The sequence below is a fragment of the Muntiacus reevesi genome, chromosome 2 (genome assembly GCF_963930625.1).
Source record: "Muntiacus reevesi chromosome 2, mMunRee1.1, whole genome shotgun sequence".
Classification (NCBI taxonomy): Eukaryota; Metazoa; Chordata; class Mammalia; order Artiodactyla; family Cervidae; genus Muntiacus; species Muntiacus reevesi.
Genome location: NC_089250.1, coordinates 182811673 through 182829703, shown reverse-complemented (window position 1 = coordinate 182829703; position 18031 = coordinate 182811673). Strand labels below are relative to the sequence as shown.

Genomic DNA, 18031 nt, shown 5'->3' with positions numbered 1-18031 from the left:
CTCCCATCCCTCCCCGACTTACACCTGCAACCTGCTCACCCACTCCCGCCTCCCGGACCCTCCCAACTCCCCCCCACTTCACTTCTTGGTTCATCTCCCCAGGACTAGCCTGCCCACCAGCCGCCTCTAGCCTCACCCTCCACTGCCACCTCTGGGAAGTCTGGTGCCCCTGCACACCTCACATCGCTCCCTCAAACTGGAAGCCACCTTCTGGCCCTGGCACACCTCATCCCAGAAGCCCTGGCTTCCTTTGAGTCTTGGGCATTTCCACGGCCTCTGGGCCCTGCTGCAGTCACCATGGATTGTCCGCATCTCTGCTCTTTCTAGGACTGGGCGCTTCTCCTCACTGCCTGCTAGCATGCGGAGCCAGGGCTTGGGGGTGGGGTGGGGTGAGGGCTCAGGGGCACGTCCCTGGGTAGGCGCTGGGCTTCTTGTCCCCCCTACTCTGACCTGGGCTGGTCCCAGCTTGGGCTGGCTTCGCTCAGCACCTTCAGTTATCACATGCCGTCCCATCTTGCCTGCTGCCCCAGTTCCAGTCAAGGGTCTAGGGGGCTGGGCCCCCAACCTGGCCATTTGGAGCAGCTCCAGCCTCAGGGGCCTGGAACCAGTTGCCCTGCTCCCCAAGCTTGAAGCCAAGAAAAATGGGTGTCACAGAGCTAATAGCCCATTTAAGGGCGTATGAGCCCCGCAGGGACTGGCCTGCACGTGTCCTGGATGTTTTCAACAATTAAACTTTTCTAAGCTGGCCACCATGGTGCCGCTGTGGTCTCTGGGCTGGCTGGAAGGGGAGGGGGACAGCAGTAAGGGTGACGGTGGTCTGGCCCTGGGCTCCGCCTGATCCCAGGCCTCACTCTGCTCCTGCTGGGAATTCATTCATTCATCCGACACATGAGTAACTGGCCGGGTTCTCTCTGGATGGCAGCTCCGGTAATGAACGGGAGAGACAAGGCTTCTCAAGGCACTTGGCACAGTTTTAGTAGGCAAAGGGGAGCCGGACTCTGCTCAAGTTTGCAGATAGACAGTGTGCAGAGAACTGTGAAGTAAACTTCATGAAAGGGAGTCCCCGGGATGCTGGGGGAGACTGTAGTCAGGGTTTGAGAAGTGACGAAGTTAAGAGATAAGACCTAAGAGTCACAAAGCCATGGAGAGAGCCCTGAGAAGAACGTTTCAGATGAAAGGAAGGGCGCTGAGGAAGACTGCGTTTGGAGACTCAGAGGAAAGGAAAGAAGGGTGGCGGTCCAGAACACTGTAGGAGGCAGCCGGAGGTTAGGAATCCATCTGCCAATGCATGGGACATGGGTTCGATCCCTGGTCTGAGAAGATTCCATGTGCCGTGGAGCAGCTAAGCCCATGCACCACAACTGCTGAGCCCACGCTCCAGAGCCCGTGCTCTGCAGCAGGAGAGTAGCATCGCTCCCCCGAGCTAGAGAAAACCTGCGTGCAGCAAGAAAGACCCAGTACAGTTGAAAATAAAGCAAATAAGATTTTTTTTTTTAAAGCCATTCTTAAAAAAAAAGCCATTCTTCCAGGTGCTGATGCCCAAGAATAGAGAAAAGGAGAAAAGAGGTCTTGCCCACCAGGAATCCACATTCTAGTGGGAGGGAACAGATAAATGGTATGATTTGATAGAATGTGATAAGAGTTTCAGAAAAAAATATACATATAGGGATCAAGAATGGAGGTTTAAACCAGACACGTGCATGCGTCAACCCTTTGTGACCCTATAGACTAGCCCGCCAGGTTCCTCTGTCCATGGGATTCTCCAGGTAAGAATGCTGGAGCAGGTTACCATTTCCTTCTCCAGAGGATCTTCCCAGCCCAGCGATCAAACCCACCTTGCTTACATCTCCTGCATTGGCAGGTGGGTCCTTTACCACTAGCGCCACCTGGCAAAACCATATAGTATGATTCCATTTTTGTGGAATACCAATAGAAAGAGGAGGCAGTGAGTGGTCACCAGGGACTAGGGGAGGGGGAAATGGATAATGACTGCTCATGAGTGTGGAGTTTTAAGCAGGGAATGAAAATGTTCTGGAACTAGCGGAAATAGTTGCATGACTCTTGAGTATGTGAAAAAGCACTGAATTGTGAATTTCCAAGGGGTGACTTGTATGGGGTGTGATTATCTTCCAATAAAGCTGGTAGTATTAGAAAAGCAAAGAGGAACTTTCCTGACAGTCCAGTGGTTAGGACCCCACGGTTTCACTCCCAAGGCTATGGGTTCAATCCCCAGTGGGAAACTAAGAGCTCCTGGGTGGTGTGGTGCAACCAGAAATTTAGAAAAGCAAAGGAATGGAGTACAAGTTGCAGCCCTGGTAGGGGGTCAAGGTGGCCTCACTGAGAAGCTGACTTTGGAACAAAGACTTGGAGGAGTGAGAAGAGCCCTCCTCCCCAGACAGAAGGAACCTGGAATGAAACCGGTTTTTCTTTTTTAACGACTATTTTTTAAAATAATTTGTTAATTAATTTATTTGGCTGTGTCGGGTCTTAGTTGCTGCACGTGGGATCTTTGTTGTCATGAGGGCTCAGCAGTTGTTGCCTGGGCCTAGTTGCCCCTGTGGCATGTGGGGTCTTAGGTCCGGTACTGGGGATCGAACCCCTGTCCACTTCGCTGCAAGGTGGATTCTTAACCATTGGACCACCAGAGATGTTCCCGAAGCCTTTTTTTAAAGTTTTCTTGTGTTCTTAAATATTGGTGAGAATTTAGCATCTTACTCCTTATTACGTTTGTGAAATGTATGGTTATTTCATGTCTTTAAGTCCCAAATATTTTGGCAAAATGAAGGGAAGAAGTAGCTCCCCGCCCCGGATAGAACAGGTGTTATTCTTTGCTCTTAGCACACCAGGGTAGTCACGGGCGGGGTCTACGTTGTCCTAAGCCTCCGGAGGTTCCCCAGCGCGGGAGGCGGACGCAGACCCCGCCCTTTGGAGCAACGCGCATGCCCGGCGCATGCGCTCTTCGCAGACTCCCTTAACCTTTGACCCGCCGGCCGCCCTTGAGCCGGGGCCGCGGGGCCAGGAAGTCAGACCCCCGGACCCGCGAAGCTGAGTCGCCGCCATGGTGAGACCCCCCGAGGGGAGGAAAGGCCGGGAGCGGGGCCGGGCCGAGCAGCTCCGGTCTGGCTGCGGGCGCCCCTCGCCCCACTGTGTGCCCGGCAAGAAGCCGAGACTAGGCGGGGGTCGCCGCCGGGCGTTCTGCGACGGGCACTGGCGACCTCGGGGCCCAGGGAGAGCCTTCTGGCTGGAGGGCGGGGCGGGCCGGGGAATACCGAGCAGATGCGGTCGCCGCGTGCGCCAGCCATGTGCAGGGGGTCCTTGCTCGATCCCCGAGCTAGTTGATGGTGTCGCCCCATCATCGTTCCCATTTGAAAGCTGGTTAATCGGGCTCCGGGACTTTTCACGAGCAAGTGGCAGAAGTGGGACTTGACCCTGCGACACCGATAATTGAGCGTATCTGGGGTACCGTAGGCATCCCGAGCCAGCCCACAGACGTGGGCCACCCTGGCTGAGTCAGGCCATCTGGGGACCTTTACCAGTGCAGAGTCCTGAGGTCTATCCCCTGATAGAGGATTGTTCCCCAAGTTACTGAGGCACTGGGTTTGAGGAACCACTTCTTAACTGATCGTGATAACGTGAGTGCTTTCAAGTGCCAGGCCCCGAGCTGACGCTTAGGTAGATTCACATTTAATGCTTAAGCAGATGCTCTCATTTTCCCCATCTTACAGGTAAACAACCTGGAGCTTAAAGAGTCTGACTTCTCCAGAGTCTCTCATCGTGGTTTTAACTGAGACTACACACGTAGGGGCACATTGTTCTTACCTTGTAATAGTCACTGTCTTTTCCTGAGGACCACTCCCAGCTGGGTCCCTCACAGATGTTCCTGCGTTTGACTCAGTCAGCCTTGAGGGACCGAGTAAAATGTGGCCCCCGAGGAGTTTGTACCTTAAAGGAGAAAGCCAACGAATTCATAAAATAGGACAATATATTAATGGGAAAAGAAAGATAGTGCAGATGGGTTGGTAGAAATGGAGAGAGCCTGGGAAGGTTTCACTCCAGGAAATGGAGGTGATGTGAGCTTTGTTTTTATTTTTGGTGGTGGCATGTGGGATCTTAGTTCCCTGACCAAGGATCGAACCTGTAACCCCCTGCATTGGATACGTGGTGTCTTAACCACTGGACAGCCAGCTGTGTCCAAGCTAAATCTTGAAGGATGTTGGGGTTTGACAATATTGGCATAGAAAGGAGGGTATTCAGTGGGTTAGTAGGTATGGCGTTTGTTGGGGGTGAGATAATGAAAATGCTGTGTGCAGCTCATTGAAAATCCTAAAAAGTGCTGAATTGTGCACTTGAGAAGAGTGCCCCGAGGTGTATGAATTCAGAGCTACAGAGACTTTGGGGTAAAGAAGTAGGGGAACTGATCTTGGAGTCAGGGAGTAAAGGGTGTGGCTGTAGTGCGTGGGGTGGAGAGTGGTGAGGGAACATAAAACCAGAAAAGTCCTCTGTAACCAGACTGGGGGTGGACTGTATTGGCTGCAGCAGCAGCAGAAGTGGGGAGTTGCGTGTGTGTGTGTCTGTTGTGGGAAAGCCGGAGCCCTCCTTCAGCAGAAGGAGTGGGAGGCATTGGGAAGCCCTGTCAAGTGTCGCATTCATTCAGATATGTATTGGGCACCCACTGGTGCCCACCACAGCCCAGACCCTGGATGTGTCCTGGCAGATGTGATGGTCCTGGCCCTGAGCTCCTCCTGCCTGGTTGTGATGCCCGCAACTGTTTGCAGGCGCCCTGGGCAAAGAGAGCCTCCTTTCTATCCCACTGTGTCCTTGATAAGAAGGTGGGTCCATGCTGGCTCGGCTCCCCAGCCCAAGGAGCTGTGCCGTGAAGGGAGCTTTGCACATCAGTCTGTCCGGAGCCGGGCTCCCTTCTTGGTGCACTTGACATGGGACAAAGCGCGTCCCCAAGCGCCCCCCAGCCCCCACGCCGCCTGCGGGCCTTCGCCAGCTGCAGGGCTCCGGTCCCCAGACGGGGCAGCGCGGGCGTGTGGTGGTGCACGCTCTCAAGTGTGGCAGCAGGAGGGGAGGTCCAAGGCCTGACGGGAGCTCCCAGCCAAGGGAATCCTTGGAACCACTGGCAGGCCTGTCGGCCTCTCTGTCCCTCAGGCAGGACCAGCTGTCCACCTCAGAGCCTCCTGTCCCACATGAGAGAGGCTTCAGGCAAGCTGGGCTGGGGAGGAAGCCAGGTGAGACCCTCCCACCGGAAGCGCATCCTTGTTGGCCTTTTCACCTCAGCCCCTGCAGCCCTGCCCTCCCTCTGACCACTGGCGAGTCTTCAGAGAGCTTTGCCTTTTGGTGTGAAATACGGGGCTTGTGAAATCCAAACTCACTTATCATTTGGCCCGGAACCACACCCACCTCGCCCAGCAAAGGAGAGGTGGCCCAGCAAGGCCAGTTCCAGAGTCTGGGTTCCGCTGGAATCTGACAAGCCTGTCTTTGGCCTCTGAGTTGGGTCCTGATCCTTGTCATGTTGTTCAGTCGCCCTCCCCGCCGACTCTGCGTGAAGTGGGCAGCCTGGGGACAGCACAGCTGGGGGCACGGGCTGTGGGTTTTCTGCCCGTCTTCCTCCCAGCCGTGTGTCCTCAGGTTGGTCACTAAACCCCTCTGTGCTTCGGTGTCTTGCACTGTCGGGATCAGACAGCACAATAGGTAGAGTGTGTCCGTCAAAACGCTCGGCACCCTGGCTAAGTTCTTGCTGGACACACTTGGAGGCACCACGTGATCCGTGGTGACCCGCAGCGAGCACTCGCCAGTGTCCTCCATGCGCCCACGTGTGTGCCGTCTCACACACACGTGCTGTCTGTCTGGTATCCCTGGTCACAGTAAGGTCTGCATGTTTCCCGTCTCAGCCACCTCCCTCGTCTTGCCCCTTACTGTTTCACAAGTCCGCCAGGCTCTTGGCTGCTCCCAGGCGTCCCCTGCACTCCCCTAGTGTGGGTTCCCCCTGGTCCCTCTGCCTGGAAAGCCCCCGTGTTACCATCGTGATCCTTCCTGCCCAGGAGAAGTGCCCTCACCCCTCAGAGTCCCCACGTCCTTCCTGAGGGCTCCCTCCCTCCGTTGACTGTGCACACCTCTGGTCCTGCTTGATGCCCCACTCGCCTCCGTGGGACACTGGACCACGTGGTCTCGGAGTGGAAGCCCTCCACTCTGCACGACAGTGGGGATTCCCGCAGGGCTGGGTCCTGTGTGTCTGACGCCCTGGCGCTGACTCTCAGGTGGGGTTTGAGTGAAGCAGTGAGCCGGTGGAGGAACGGAGGCAGGGCCTGCTCTCCTTCTCCACTTGGTCCCTGCTGTGTTTGTCCACATGCCCACCTCATGGGCTCTCCTTCTTGAGGGCGGAGGGCATTTTGCTCTCTTGTTGTATTGGATGGAATGGACTTGAATAATGTGGGGAGAATCAGAATGGCCCTGCATCTCACCACCAGCAAGTGAAGGCTGGACCCGCCAAGCTCAGATGCAGCGGCCGAGCTGGCAGCGAGTCCGGGACTGACCCCAAGTTCTGGCTCCCTGGCCACGTTGTCTTGGCTCCTGTCTGCCTTGTCCGAAGGCTGAGGGAGAGGCCTGTCTCCCTCTGGGGGACTCTTTCGGGTCCCTGTCCCCCAAAACTAGAGACTGCTATCCTGTGAGCCTCCGATGCCTCCCAGAGCAGAAGCTTATATCAGGTGCTGGGAGGAAGTGGCCTGTGGCTGCCGCTCTAGGGTCCCTCACCTCTGCTCTCCAGCAGCCTTGGCACTCACCCAGCACCTCCAGGACTCATCTTGGGGGCCCTGAGAACGCAGTCTGCTGACAGGTGCCTCCTTTGCCTACAGGCCAAGTACCTGGCCCAGATCATTGTGATGGGCGCGCAGGTGGTGGGCAGGGCCTTTGCCCGGGCCCTGCGGCAGGAGTTTGCAGGTAAACTTGGGTTCCTGTCTCCCTGGGCTGGGAGATGCTGCTTGGGTCTGATTTTCCCTGTAGCTGTGGGCCCCTCCCTCACTCTGGGCCACCTGTGAATGCAGGGACCCTCTGTGGGCTGTATTCTGGCAGCTTGGGTAGCCTGGGACATTTACTGTTGGGGGCAGTGCTTGACCTTGGGACATTGCCAGAGAAGGGAGACCTGATGGACACAAGCATCCAGCCAGGAGTGGGCACGCTGGCCCTCCTGCCTGCCTGTTTTTGCAAATAAAGTTTTATTGAACAGTCAGCCACAGTCCAGTAATTGCAGCACAGACTAATTGACCTGCAGAATCTAAAATATATTCTCTGACCCTTTAAGCAAAAGGGTACTGGCTCCTGAATCGAGAGGTCACCCGAGACGGCCTACTTCAGTGGCCTTGGTGACCACAGGGCTGCCGGGTCTCAGCTGTGCTGCCACCCCTGCCTGCAGCCTCACTCTGCTCCCCTAGCAGCCTAAGCTCCCCGACTTGCTGCATGCCCAGAGTGAGAGGGTGGGAAAGATGAGGAACAGGGTCATCTCCTGGTCTAGGCTGGAGACCTGACGCCAGGTTTGACAAGCCCCTGCTCCGTCCTCCAGTGGGGAAAACCTGTCCTCATTTGCCTACCCCACCCCCACCCCCAAAAATGCACTCCTGGAGAAGAGATGCCCCCCAGCCCTGCCCGTCTCTTCCCGCACCCCCTGACAGCGATGAGCTGCTCCCGGGGAAGGCCCTGGGCCGCTGGGAGCCAGGTGCTCACCTGCCTATCCACACAGCCAGCCGAGCAGCGGCAGACGCCCGGGGACGCGCAGGACACCAGTCTGCAGCCGCCTCCAACCTCTCGGGCCTCAGCCTCCAGGAAGCACAGCAGATTCTCAATGTCTCCAAGCTGAGCCCCGAGGAGATCCAGAAGGTGAGGCCCCCCGGCCGACTCGGAGATAAGCCGACCACAGTGGGGAGAGGGTGGCAGGCTGCCAGCTGGTGGGGGAGGGAAGGGGGCAGGAGTGGGGCCCTGGCTGCGGCCGGCTGGGATTCAAGGCCAGCGTTGTTTGTCACTGTGCGGGCCACAGAGGCGGAGGCATGGCCCGGTCTCACGGGCGCCTGTCCGCTTCTCCGCCCCTTAGCGGCTCCCAGCATTGCAGCGCGCTGAGGGGCGAGCCCTTTCGCTTTCCTTCTTTGTCATCTCCTAGCTTCCCCCGCTTCTGTAACCAGGGACTCACCGTCTCCCCTCCTCTGCAGAACTACGAACACCTATTCAAGGTGAACGATAAATCCGTGGGTGGCTCCTTCTATCTGCAGTCAAAGGTGAGCACAGGGGGAGGGCAGACCGGGGCCTCATCTCATCGGGTGTCCCTCACTTCTTTGCAGTTCAGAGCCTGGCAGGAGAAGGGTGGCCGGGGCTCGGGGGCCCCCTGAACTCCCAGTCCCTTGGGGCTGCCAGTGGGGCTGTGTTGACCTGGGCCCTGTGTCACCCTGGACGGTGGCCCCCCAGCAGCCATGGCCTCGACTGCTAGCTGGCGGGGTGCTGGAACCAGCTCCCTGACCTGCCCACGGTCCTCCAGGAAGCCAGAGCAGGACCTGGGGAGGCAGGGGGCACCCAGCCTAACTGTTCGTGACCCCCTCCCCAGGTGGTCCGAGCGAAGGAGCGTCTTGAGGAGGAACTCAGAATCCAGGCCCAGGAGGACAGGGAGAGACAGCAGCCGCCCAAAACGTGACTACTTGTCTCCGCCCGCCCGCCCGCCCACCCACCTCTAATTTATAGCTCAGTAATAAATGTCTTTTCCTCATTTCTTGAGTATGCATGTCCAGATTCCAGAGGCAGGCCGCTCTTCCTGCCAGCTGTGGGGCTGGCAGGGGAGGCGGCGGTGTCCGCCCGCCCACGGTCTGGCCTCTGACACCCAGCGGGGCCGGGGCAGGCGAGGATTGCTGGTCACGTACCGGACGAGGGGCCACTCCCATGCCACCCTCAGGTCGGCCCCGCCCGCCCTGCAGTGAACGGGCCCCGGCTTTGCCACAGGCCTCCCTTTCCTGAACTGGGTTGGGTGGTAGCCCCTCAGTAATCTGGGGGGGTCAGCGCCGGGGTGCAGCCGAGGAAGAAGAGCCTTTGCCAGCCTGACGGCCCCAAGGAGGCCAGGGAGCCGGGCTCCTCCTAGAGCCAGGGTGCTCATAGTGGGTGCGGCTGAACCCATGACATGTGGTCCAGACCCTGCCATCTCGGCACCACACATCCCATCCTGTCGAGCTCCCAGCAGCAGATGGCGAGCCTGTGGCGCCCACAAGGTTGGGAGGAAGCCCCAGAACAGGGCCTCGGCCTGGGCGGGGGACCCCAGAGCCAGGCAGGAGGTGGTCTTCCCAGCATAGCTCAGCTCCTGACACATCTAAGACAAAGCATGTTTGTAACTCACTTTTATTCCGTTTCTTTATAAACTTCCTCTCACATGGAGGAATATATTGTTATAGTCATTAGCTTATCTCTCTTTTCTTTTTTTAAACTCTATGCTAACAGCAATGGAGCCAAGAGGAGGAAAAACAAGCTACGATAGAAAGGCACTTAGAACCTGTTAGAATACTGATATCCTGGAATGTGCAACAACAGACGGACAACAACGACACGCACACCGGCCCCCTCGGGCCTGGTCTATCACCGAGTCACATGCTGAGCTAATGTCGCCTTCCTATGCCCTGCTCCTCTGCTCCTGGGGCTTGAGTCCAACCCCTCGCCCCAAAGGGGACTTAAGGCCTGGGGCCCTTGTGGGGGTGGGGGGCCTGGGTCTGGGGTGGGGGTGCTAGGGAAGGAGACCAGCTCCCTCCTGCTCTGCTTGCGGCCCCTTCAAGGGGCAGAGCCAGCACTGCGGGCCCGTCAGCGGGCCAGGTCAGGGTGACCCCTCTGGGATAGAAGGGCGGTCCAGGAAAGGGCGGGTGAGCAGAGAAGCAGCAGGGAGACCCCGGGACTGCATGGGGGCCAATGGTCCCCCTGCAGCCCCGCAGCTCCCCCATCCTGCAGCTGGGACATGGAGGGTGTGGCCCAGGGCAGGGCCAAGGCCAGGACCTCCCAGACTGAAACTGGGCCCCCACAGGAGAGAGCACGAGGGCCCAGGGCGGGGCACGAGACGAGCTGCTGCCCCGTCAGGGCCTGGTGGGGAGAGCCTGGCTGCTGGGCTGGGGCAGCATTGTGGGCTCCAGGGGCATGTGGAGCCCCTGCACCCTGGGCTCCCCTGGTTCCCAGAGTGGGGACACGGAGGGCAGGGGCTCAGTTCAGAGAAGCCAAAGGAAGCAGGCCACACGGCCAGCTCTCCCCTCTGGCTTCCTCTGCCTCCACGGCCTCCGTGGCTGCCTCGCTGCCCCTCATCCCTTGTCGAGCCCAGGTCCTTCCATCCGTCCGTCCATGGCCACTGGGACTCTCCCGTGCCTGGCACTGGCCTGGAGCCCCCTCCCCTGCGCCGGCTCTGCCTTGGCGCCCCCAGAACAGAAGCCATGTCTCGACCCGGGGTTGTCCCTAGCCAGCCTCCCCGCTCTAACTGCCCTGCAGGCCTCCACCGTCCCCGGGGCAGGGTCCCAGGCCAGTCCCAGCCCCGCCTGTTCCCTGAGCTGGGCACCTCTCCCGACTCAGGGCTCCCTGAAAGCAGAGGGATGCGGAGGCAGACAAGCAGCCAGCCAGCTCAGAGCAGGGACCCCCACCTCAGGCAGTGTGCTGGCCACCACAGACGGCAGGCAGTGGGGGGCAGCTGGTCAAGCGGGCCTCCCTCCCTCAGCTGGGAGGCACCTTGTCATGGGGGGAGGTGGCTTCTTGCTGTGGCTTAGCCGCGGCCTGCGTCTGTCTTGCTCTCCCTCTGGAGGGTGGACCAGAGGGAGAGGGGTCGGGAGCCTCCAGAGCAGGGGCCCAGTGAGTAAGCAGGATGAGGTGCGGCCTCGATCCCAGGGGGCTCCTCCCAGCTCACCACTGAAGGCGGTGGGAGGGAGCCTGGGGCCAGCCGGGAGGGCCGACACCACCCCCAGCCCCACCCCCACTGCTGGGTCAGGGCTGGCAAGTGGGCAAGGGAGAGAGGGTGACCTGCCCAGCTGGCCATGGGATGAGGGAGACAACCAGAGTGGGTTGGGGGAGGGCAGGCGTGGGCCGGAGATGAGCCAGGTCTCAGCTCCCAGGAGCAGGGCTCTCCGCCGGCCAGCAGACCTGGTTCCCCCACCTCAGGAGCCTGGGTGCCCACAATGCCCTACTAGCACCATCCTTGCTGCCCAGGGGTGCCCCCAGGGCAGGAGGACATTATTGCTATTTCGCAGAAGAGTTTCCGTTCGTCGTCGGGGGCAGGCAGGCAGGGCTGGGAGCCACCGGCTGGGCTGCAGGTGGTCCGCGTCCACTGAGCGGGTTCAGTTCACCACGGCCGGTTTGAGCAGCACGGAGCCCGGCGGGATGACCACCCAGCCGGGGGCGAGCGCCTCTGGGCTGCTGGCGGCTGAGTTGACGCCCGTGGACAGGTCCAGCACAGTGCCGGGCAGCAGGGGCAGGCCGTCGGGGCTGGGCCGGGAGCGGCCGCCCTCAGTCCTCTCCAGGGGGGTCTTGCGGCCCTCTGAGCCCAGGGCCCTGGCCTGCACGGCCCCACGCCCCTTCTCCCCCTCGGCCTTGCCGCCAGCGGAGCCAGCGAGGAGGGAGACCACGGGCAGGCCCAGTCCGCCGGCCCCAAAGGGTGAGGGCAGCAGCGGGTTCTTGGCCAGGTTAAGAGGCAGGACGGGACCAGGCAGCCCAGGGCCCATGCCTCCCGCACCCCCGGCGCCCCCGCCGTTGCCACAGGCCAGGGCACTGAGGTCGAGGGGGCCGGGGGCCAGGGGCAGGGGCAGGCCGGGCAAGCCGGGGCCGCCGAAGAGGGCAGCGGGGTTGGGGATGATTATCTGCGCCCCGCTGACGTAGGGGCTGCCGTCGGGAGCGGGCAGCGGGGGCTTGGGGGGCGGGCGGAGCTGCAGGAGCTCGTGCTGCTCGTGGGACACAAAGTGGCCGTGGGCCTTGATGTGCTTGCGCAGCGAGCTGGGGTCCGTGTAGCGCTTGTGGCAGCCGGGCATCTTGCAGTAGTAGGGCTTGTCCACGTAGTGGGTGCGGGTGTGCTTGAAGCGGTCGCTGGAGTTGGAGTAGCGCTTGTTGCAGCCCTCGTAGGGGCACACGTAGGGCTTCTCGCCTGCGGGCCGGGGCGGGGCGGGGCCTGCGTCAGGGGCTTCCGGCGCCCAGGCCAGCCCCGCCCACCCACTCCGCCGCCAGCCGAGAACGCCCGAGAACGCAGGCCCCAGCCCCTACAGAAGCTCTGACTCCGGCGCCTGGCTGGATGTACCCTCGGCCTTGGGCCTATGCTTCAGGCTGTGATGACAGCGACCCCTTTCGCAGGTAATGACATACAGACCCTGCTGGTGCCTGGCTCACAGTGAGCGCACAGGGGTGCCCTTTACCCTGACTCGGCAGTGGCCCCAGGTTTACACCAGGGCTTCCCTCGTGGCTCAGACAGAAAAGAATGCGTCTGCAATGCAGGAGACCGCGGGTTCAATCCCTGGGTCAGGAAGACCCCCCCAGAGAAGGGAATGGGAACCTACTCCAGTATTCTTGCCTGGAGAATCCCATGGACAGAAGAGCCTGGTGGGCTACAGTCCCACAGTCCCCATGGCGGGGGTCCCAGAGTTGGACACGACTGAGCGACTTAACACTTTCACTTCACTTTCACCAGTGGCTCCAGGTTTAGTAAAGGGCTGTCCCCGCGGACCAGGGCTGGCCAGAACCCCACAAGGCTGTGAGCTTTTGAAAGTGCCTCGAGTATAAAATATACACCAGAGGGACTTCCCTGGTGGTCTAGTGGTTAAGAACCAACCTTGCAACACAGAGGACATGGGTTCAATCCCTGGTCGGGGAACTAAGATTCCCACATGCCTCAGGGCAACTAAGCCTGCATGCCACGACTACAGAGTCCATGCGCCGGCAACGAACAATCTCTCACGATGTAACCAAGACCCATGGCAGTCAAATAAATAAATAAAATACACCCCGGAGTCTGCAGACTTTGTAGGAAACGAAGAATTTCAGTGTCCCATTGATGTTTTAATATTAAAATGATTGCATTTTGAATATACTGGGCTCAAGAAAATGTATCATCATATTAATAATTCATCTCACCGTGTATTTCTTTGTACTTTTTTTTCTTGCGATGTGGGTGATTTGGAAATTTAAAATTAGGTGTGTGGCTCTGCTGGCCAGTGCTGGCCCTACTGTGCATGCCGGGGTCCATGAGGGGCGAGAGGACACGCCGCAGTCAGAGGGGGCACGAGTCGACAGCCACATGAACACAGTGCGGAGTGTGACGCAGGAAGACGTGTCTGTGCCCCAAGAGCATGTGGCAAGTCTCCCCCCAACAGGACAGGTGCCCCCACCCCCAGCAAGTGGTGCTCGGGAAGGGATGGCCACAGAGTGGGGTGCGCGCCCATCCCCTGGCTGCAGGGGGGCCCTCACCTGTGTGTGACCGGTTGTGGATCTTCAGGTTCTCCAGGCGGGAGAAGCTCTTGCTGCAGGTGGGGCAACGGTGCGGCTTCTCGTTGGTATGCGTGCGAATGTGGATAAGCATCTTGTACCTGCTCCGGGGGGTGGGGCAGGGGGGAAGGGGGGTGGGGAGCACGGCTCAGCTGCTGGACACTTGGGCCCCCCTTCCCGCCCCCTCGCCCCCCCTCACCTGGCATTGAAGCCGCGGCCGTGGCGGGCGCAGCCCTCCCAGTGGCAGCAGTAGCCTGCGTCCTTCTCGGGCTTCACATGGTAGTCGTTGACGTGGTCTACCAGGTCTTGGAGGAGCTCGAAGGGCTGGTTACACTGCGAGGGCCAGGAGTGTGCTGAGCCCGCGAGGGGGCCGCCCGCCCTGGACCCTGCCCCGCCCAGCTCCACCTGGCTCCCCGCTCACCTTGGCCCAGCGACACACCAGCTGCTTGGGCAGGGGCAGCTCTGGCGAGAGGCACTTGTCCTTGGGGGGGGTGAGGAAGGAGGAAGCAGGCAGATGCAGGGCCCCCCCAGAGCCCAGCGGCAGGAAGAACTGGAAGGAGCTAGGGACACCGTCCAGGTAGCGCAGCGGCTGGAGGTCCTGGGGGAGGTGGGGGGCAGAGCGGGGTCAGCAGCTGCCCGCCGGCCCGCTGGCCCAGATCCCTGCCCGCCTGGCCCATCTCCTTCTGTCTGGGGGCTGAGCAATGCCCCACACGGGACAGGTCCCAGCCCCAGCCTCTGGTGCCTGTGCATAGGACCTCTGTGGAAAGAGTCTATGCAGACGTAAGTTTAGAGAAGGTCAGGCTGGCTGGGGATCCTAAACCCAGTGACCAGTGTCTCCACAAGAGAAAGAGGGAGATTTGGAAACACACACAGAGGGGAGGAGGCCATGTGATGACAGAGGCAGAGAGAAGAGAGACAAGTGACACGGCCACAAGGCAAGGAGCGCCTGGAGCCGCCAGAAGCCAGAGGCGGCCTGGGAAGAGCCCTCTAGAGCCTTAGGAGGGCGCAGAGTCCCATCAGCACTGTGATTCTGGACTTCAGCTTCCAGAATAATACACTGCTGCCATTTTAAACCACGAAGTTTGTGGTCCTTTGTAACAGTGGCCCCAGGAGGTAAGTGCACCGTCTCGAGAACGCGTGGCTCCCCCTTACCGGACCGGTGGGCGCGGTGGGCAGGTCCCCATTGCCCTGGCGCTCGGGGGACAGCGAGCTGCTGCCGTTGGGGGAGTCCAGCCCAGATGGCGGTGACAAGCTGAGGTCCACCAGGGGAGCTGCTGAAAAGCGTCCCTCCACCTTCTCGGGGAACTTGGGGTTCAGCAGGAAGCCTAGGGCAAAGGCAGGATTTGGGGGTACTGGAGCCAGGAGTCCCGGCAGGCCAGGCCCTCCTGCCCATGACTCCTCCACTGTGACTTGGAGCAGACGCTAGCCATGGCGCCCCCATCCCCGGCCACGCCGGAACTCAGGAATCGGAGACTCCACAGCCAACAGGCATGACGTTCTCCAAAGTGGAAGCCTGGCCATCAGTTAAGACAGGAAGTACTCATTTTCAGATGGGGGTGGGCTGGCACACAGGGTAAATAACTGAATAGGAACTTGAATTCAGGGCCCCTGGCTCCCGTCACAATGTCAGGTAAGAACTTGACTCACTTTCCCCCCGGTCCCTTTCTGCCTCAGTGTCCCCTTCTGTAACATGAAAGGTTTGGGCTGCGTGGCCCAGCTCAGATACGGTAGATCTGGTTTTCAGGGTCCACATTCAGAAATGGAGCGGAAGACCTGAGCCTCAAGTAACCCCCCCCACCCAGAGAAGCACCTGCTGGGCTTGGTCCCCTGTCTGCCTGGCTGGCTGACCACACTGCCTCAGAGCCCAGACGCGGGGCCACAAGGCCTTCTGTTACTACCTGTGCATCCCCTGCTGCCCCTTAAAGCTCGCCCATATCCAGCCAGAGGCCTCAGTCTGAATACTAGCTCTGCTGAGCCAGCTTCGGGAGCTGGGCTGGTCAGTCCCCTCCTCCTATGGACAGTGTCTCCTGCAGAGATGAACTGCTGAGAGGGTGGGCAGACAGTTGTCGGGGGGGCACCCTAAGTGAGGCTGTGAGGGGCTGTGACAGTGTCCAGGTGGGCCCATCGGGGGACGTTTTTTCCTATCACCAGGGCTCCGAGATCGCTGCTCTGCCCGGGCGTGCAGTACCTGAAGGCGGGGAGCCCGGGGACCCGGGCGTGGGGCTGTCGTCCGCCAGACCGAGCTCCCTGTGCAGGGCTCGGTGCCGGGCTGCGCTCAACGTCCTCTCCCGCTTCTCTCTCGCCGCCCGGAGCTTGGTGATGCTCAGCTTCAGGTCGAGCGGCTCGTCCAAGGAGTGCATGGTGGTGGGGGCTGCGGGGTGGGGGTGGCAGCAGGCAGCAAGGGGCTCCGGAACTGGTATTCAGGCAGGAACCTGAGGGCAAGCAGGAGCTGTGCTGTGACACTGGGACCCCAGACTCGTCCCCGGGCTGCGACCACTAAAGCCCACAGGAGCAGAGAGGCAGTGGGCATGGGGCAGTGTGAAGGCTGTCTCCCAGGCACAGAGACCCTCTCGGTGGCCCCGGACAGCAGGTATATCAGAGAGCGCCAACCACCGACCCGGATCTAACACGTTCACTTCCCGCGAGACTTTCTGGGAAGCAAAGCTCACAGGGTCCAAGCCTGCCATGAACTTTGAAGCTTTAGCGACAGCTTCAAGCTGCAGAGCTAGGCAGTCGCACAGCTTTCAGACTCAAGGCCAGATCTTCTCCCTGGAACTGGCTGGGCAAGTCCCAAAGGTCATTTCTGACTGGGTGGGAGGTCATGCCTGGGATACATGCCTGATCTGAGCTGGAAGACCCAGAACCAGGCCAGAAGGGCAATGAGTGTCCTCCCAGGTAGCCCTCAACGGGCCTAGCTGCTGACCACTGGGCCAACCCCTCTAGGCAGCCCCCTAGGCAACTCCAAGGGAATGAGACCCAGAGCCCGTCCCAGGCAAGCCTTGCAAAGCACGGCCTGGTCCCAAGGGCTGGGCGGACAGACGGGTGGCCTTGAGTTCCAGGGCAGAGGGCCCCACAGGCTTGGGAGCCAGAGGCTCTGGGCCACCACCAGGGGGCAGCTGTGGACTATGGCCCAGCCAAGGCCAGGGTAGGGGGAAGTGACCAGCTGTCTAGTGGTTAGTAAAACACATACATACATAATTTTTTAAATACTGATGATACTCTTATTTTGAGCGGTGCATTTTCACCGCTTCCTTAGAATTTCTCAACAGTATAACATTCTTCCCATGTAAAAAAAACCCAAGAGGAAGGTCAACTCTTCATTCCAAATTCAAACATCATTTTTTAACAGCAGCACGCCTTTTTAACTTCACACGCTAGGAAACGCTGTTTCCTTGTGTTTGTTCATTGAGATGATTCACCCTGACAATCTATCTGCCAAAGAAGATAATCCCTGCCATTCACCAAATCCAGCTCTTCACAATTTTATACAGAACATCCCAAGACCACCACTTGGTAAAAGACTCTATTTTTCACTAGTGTGTGTGCTTGCTGAGCTGCCTGGAGCTCTTTTCATGCAGCAGGGAACCCATGTTCCCAGTCATCTTCTCCAGGACAAGCCCTGAGGCAACACTAAATCAGCCTTGCCCCAGCTACAAGCCTCTGCTCATTCATCTCCCAGACAAGACCCTGTGTGCACACAGGTCACAAAGTCCTCACTTACAGCCCTCTGCTTCTGAGGACACATCCCAAGACCCCAGCACATGGCAAAACAATGCTGGAGTCTCTGAGCCTGGAGAGGGGCTGCATTATCAGAGTATTGGTGGTTGACCGTGGGACTGAAATCTGTGACTTGACTTGTCCCTCCATCAGGTGGGAGCTGACAGGTCTGTCTGGATGAACCTGCAGGGCATGCATAGGTCAGGAGTTCTCAGTGATGTCAGAGGTTGGGACCACACTGCCACCTTGTCCCCTTTAGGAGCTCCAGCCAGGCAGGTGGGTGGGTAACAGTGATAAATGGACATGGGTCCCCTCCACTCTTCCTCTGTCTGGGCAGGGAGTTGCCCTCTGCCTGACCCCCCCCCCCCCAGTGATGTCTGTCTGTCTGTGTGTCTGCCTGTCCCTCCACCTGTTTATTTTTAGACACAAGCCCAGTCCAACCTCCCTGAAGCTCCTCTGTGCTGGGAGCCTGGAAAGGGAGGGAGGAAGGAAGTAAATATTTATGCTGATTAAGAATTCAGGAGCCAGGAAGGGCTGGTGGCCTGGTCCTTCAGCTGGCCTAGGGCCACAGGCCTCCACACAGCCTCTGTCCGCCCCCCCACCCGATCTCTTGGAGAAGACCACAAGGGCAGGATGGTTTGGGAACTGGGAATTCAGACTGACACTGACTCTCACCGGCGACACTGCTCAAATAACATCCTTCGGCACCTGCCTACTGCGCCCCACCCTACCCCAGGTCCCCGCCAGAAGGGAACCAGGGAGGAACCATGGGTCACCTCGTTTTGGAGACTTGCAGAAGACACTGCCTCAGCTCAGAAAGAGGGAGGACCCCAAAAGGAGCTAGTCTCCCAGGGTG

The 18031-nt window shown here is 59.5% G+C and overlaps 3 protein-coding genes across 6 annotated transcripts in view; 2 read left to right on the top strand and 1 right to left on the bottom strand.

Moving 5' to 3' along the window:
* The window catches only part of CORO7 (coronin 7), a 51698-nt gene extending 50589 nt beyond the window's left edge, over nt 1-1109 (top strand). The window contains exon 28 of one of the 3 annotated variants that reach the window (XM_065924243.1): nt 103-1109. In XM_065924243.1, coding sequence (XP_065780315.1) covers nt 103-254 — 152 coding nt within the window. In that variant the 3' untranslated portion in view covers nt 255-1109. The remainder of the gene's footprint in view (nt 1-102) is intronic. The other 2 variants (XM_065924245.1, XM_065924244.1) reach the window with 2 other exon arrangements.
* A 1825-nt stretch (nt 1110-2934) lies between these two features.
* On the top strand, nt 2935-8749 carry PAM16 (presequence translocase associated motor 16). 2 transcript variants are annotated; one of them, XM_065924263.1, is made up of 5 exons: nt 2935-3061; nt 6858-6942; nt 7739-7875; nt 8202-8267; nt 8591-8749. In XM_065924263.1, the coding sequence occupies exons 1-5, from the start codon at nt 3059-3061 to the stop codon at nt 8675-8677; spliced, it is 378 nt and encodes a 125-aa protein (XP_065780335.1). In that variant the 5' UTR covers nt 2935-3058; the 3' UTR covers nt 8678-8749. The 2 variants fall into 2 exon arrangements, with proteins under 2 accessions (XP_065780335.1, XP_065780334.1); XM_065924262.1 differs by having other exon boundaries at nt 8175-8267.
* Nucleotides 8750-9355: 606 nt separating this feature from the next.
* The window catches only part of GLIS2 (GLIS family zinc finger 2), a 20407-nt gene continuing 11731 nt past the window's right edge, over nt 9356-18031 (bottom strand). The window contains exons 2-7 of the mRNA XM_065924258.1: nt 15647-15890; nt 14611-14783; nt 13880-14056; nt 13658-13791; nt 13441-13559; nt 9356-12127 (exon numbers count right to left, since the gene is read on the bottom strand). Of these exons, the coding sequence (XP_065780330.1) occupies nt 11328-12127; nt 13441-13559; nt 13658-13791; nt 13880-14056; nt 14611-14783; nt 15647-15818 (1575 nt within the window). The 5' untranslated portion in view covers nt 15819-15890 and the 3' untranslated portion in view covers nt 9356-11327. The remainder of the gene's footprint in view (nt 12128-13440; nt 13560-13657; nt 13792-13879; nt 14057-14610; nt 14784-15646; nt 15891-18031) is intronic.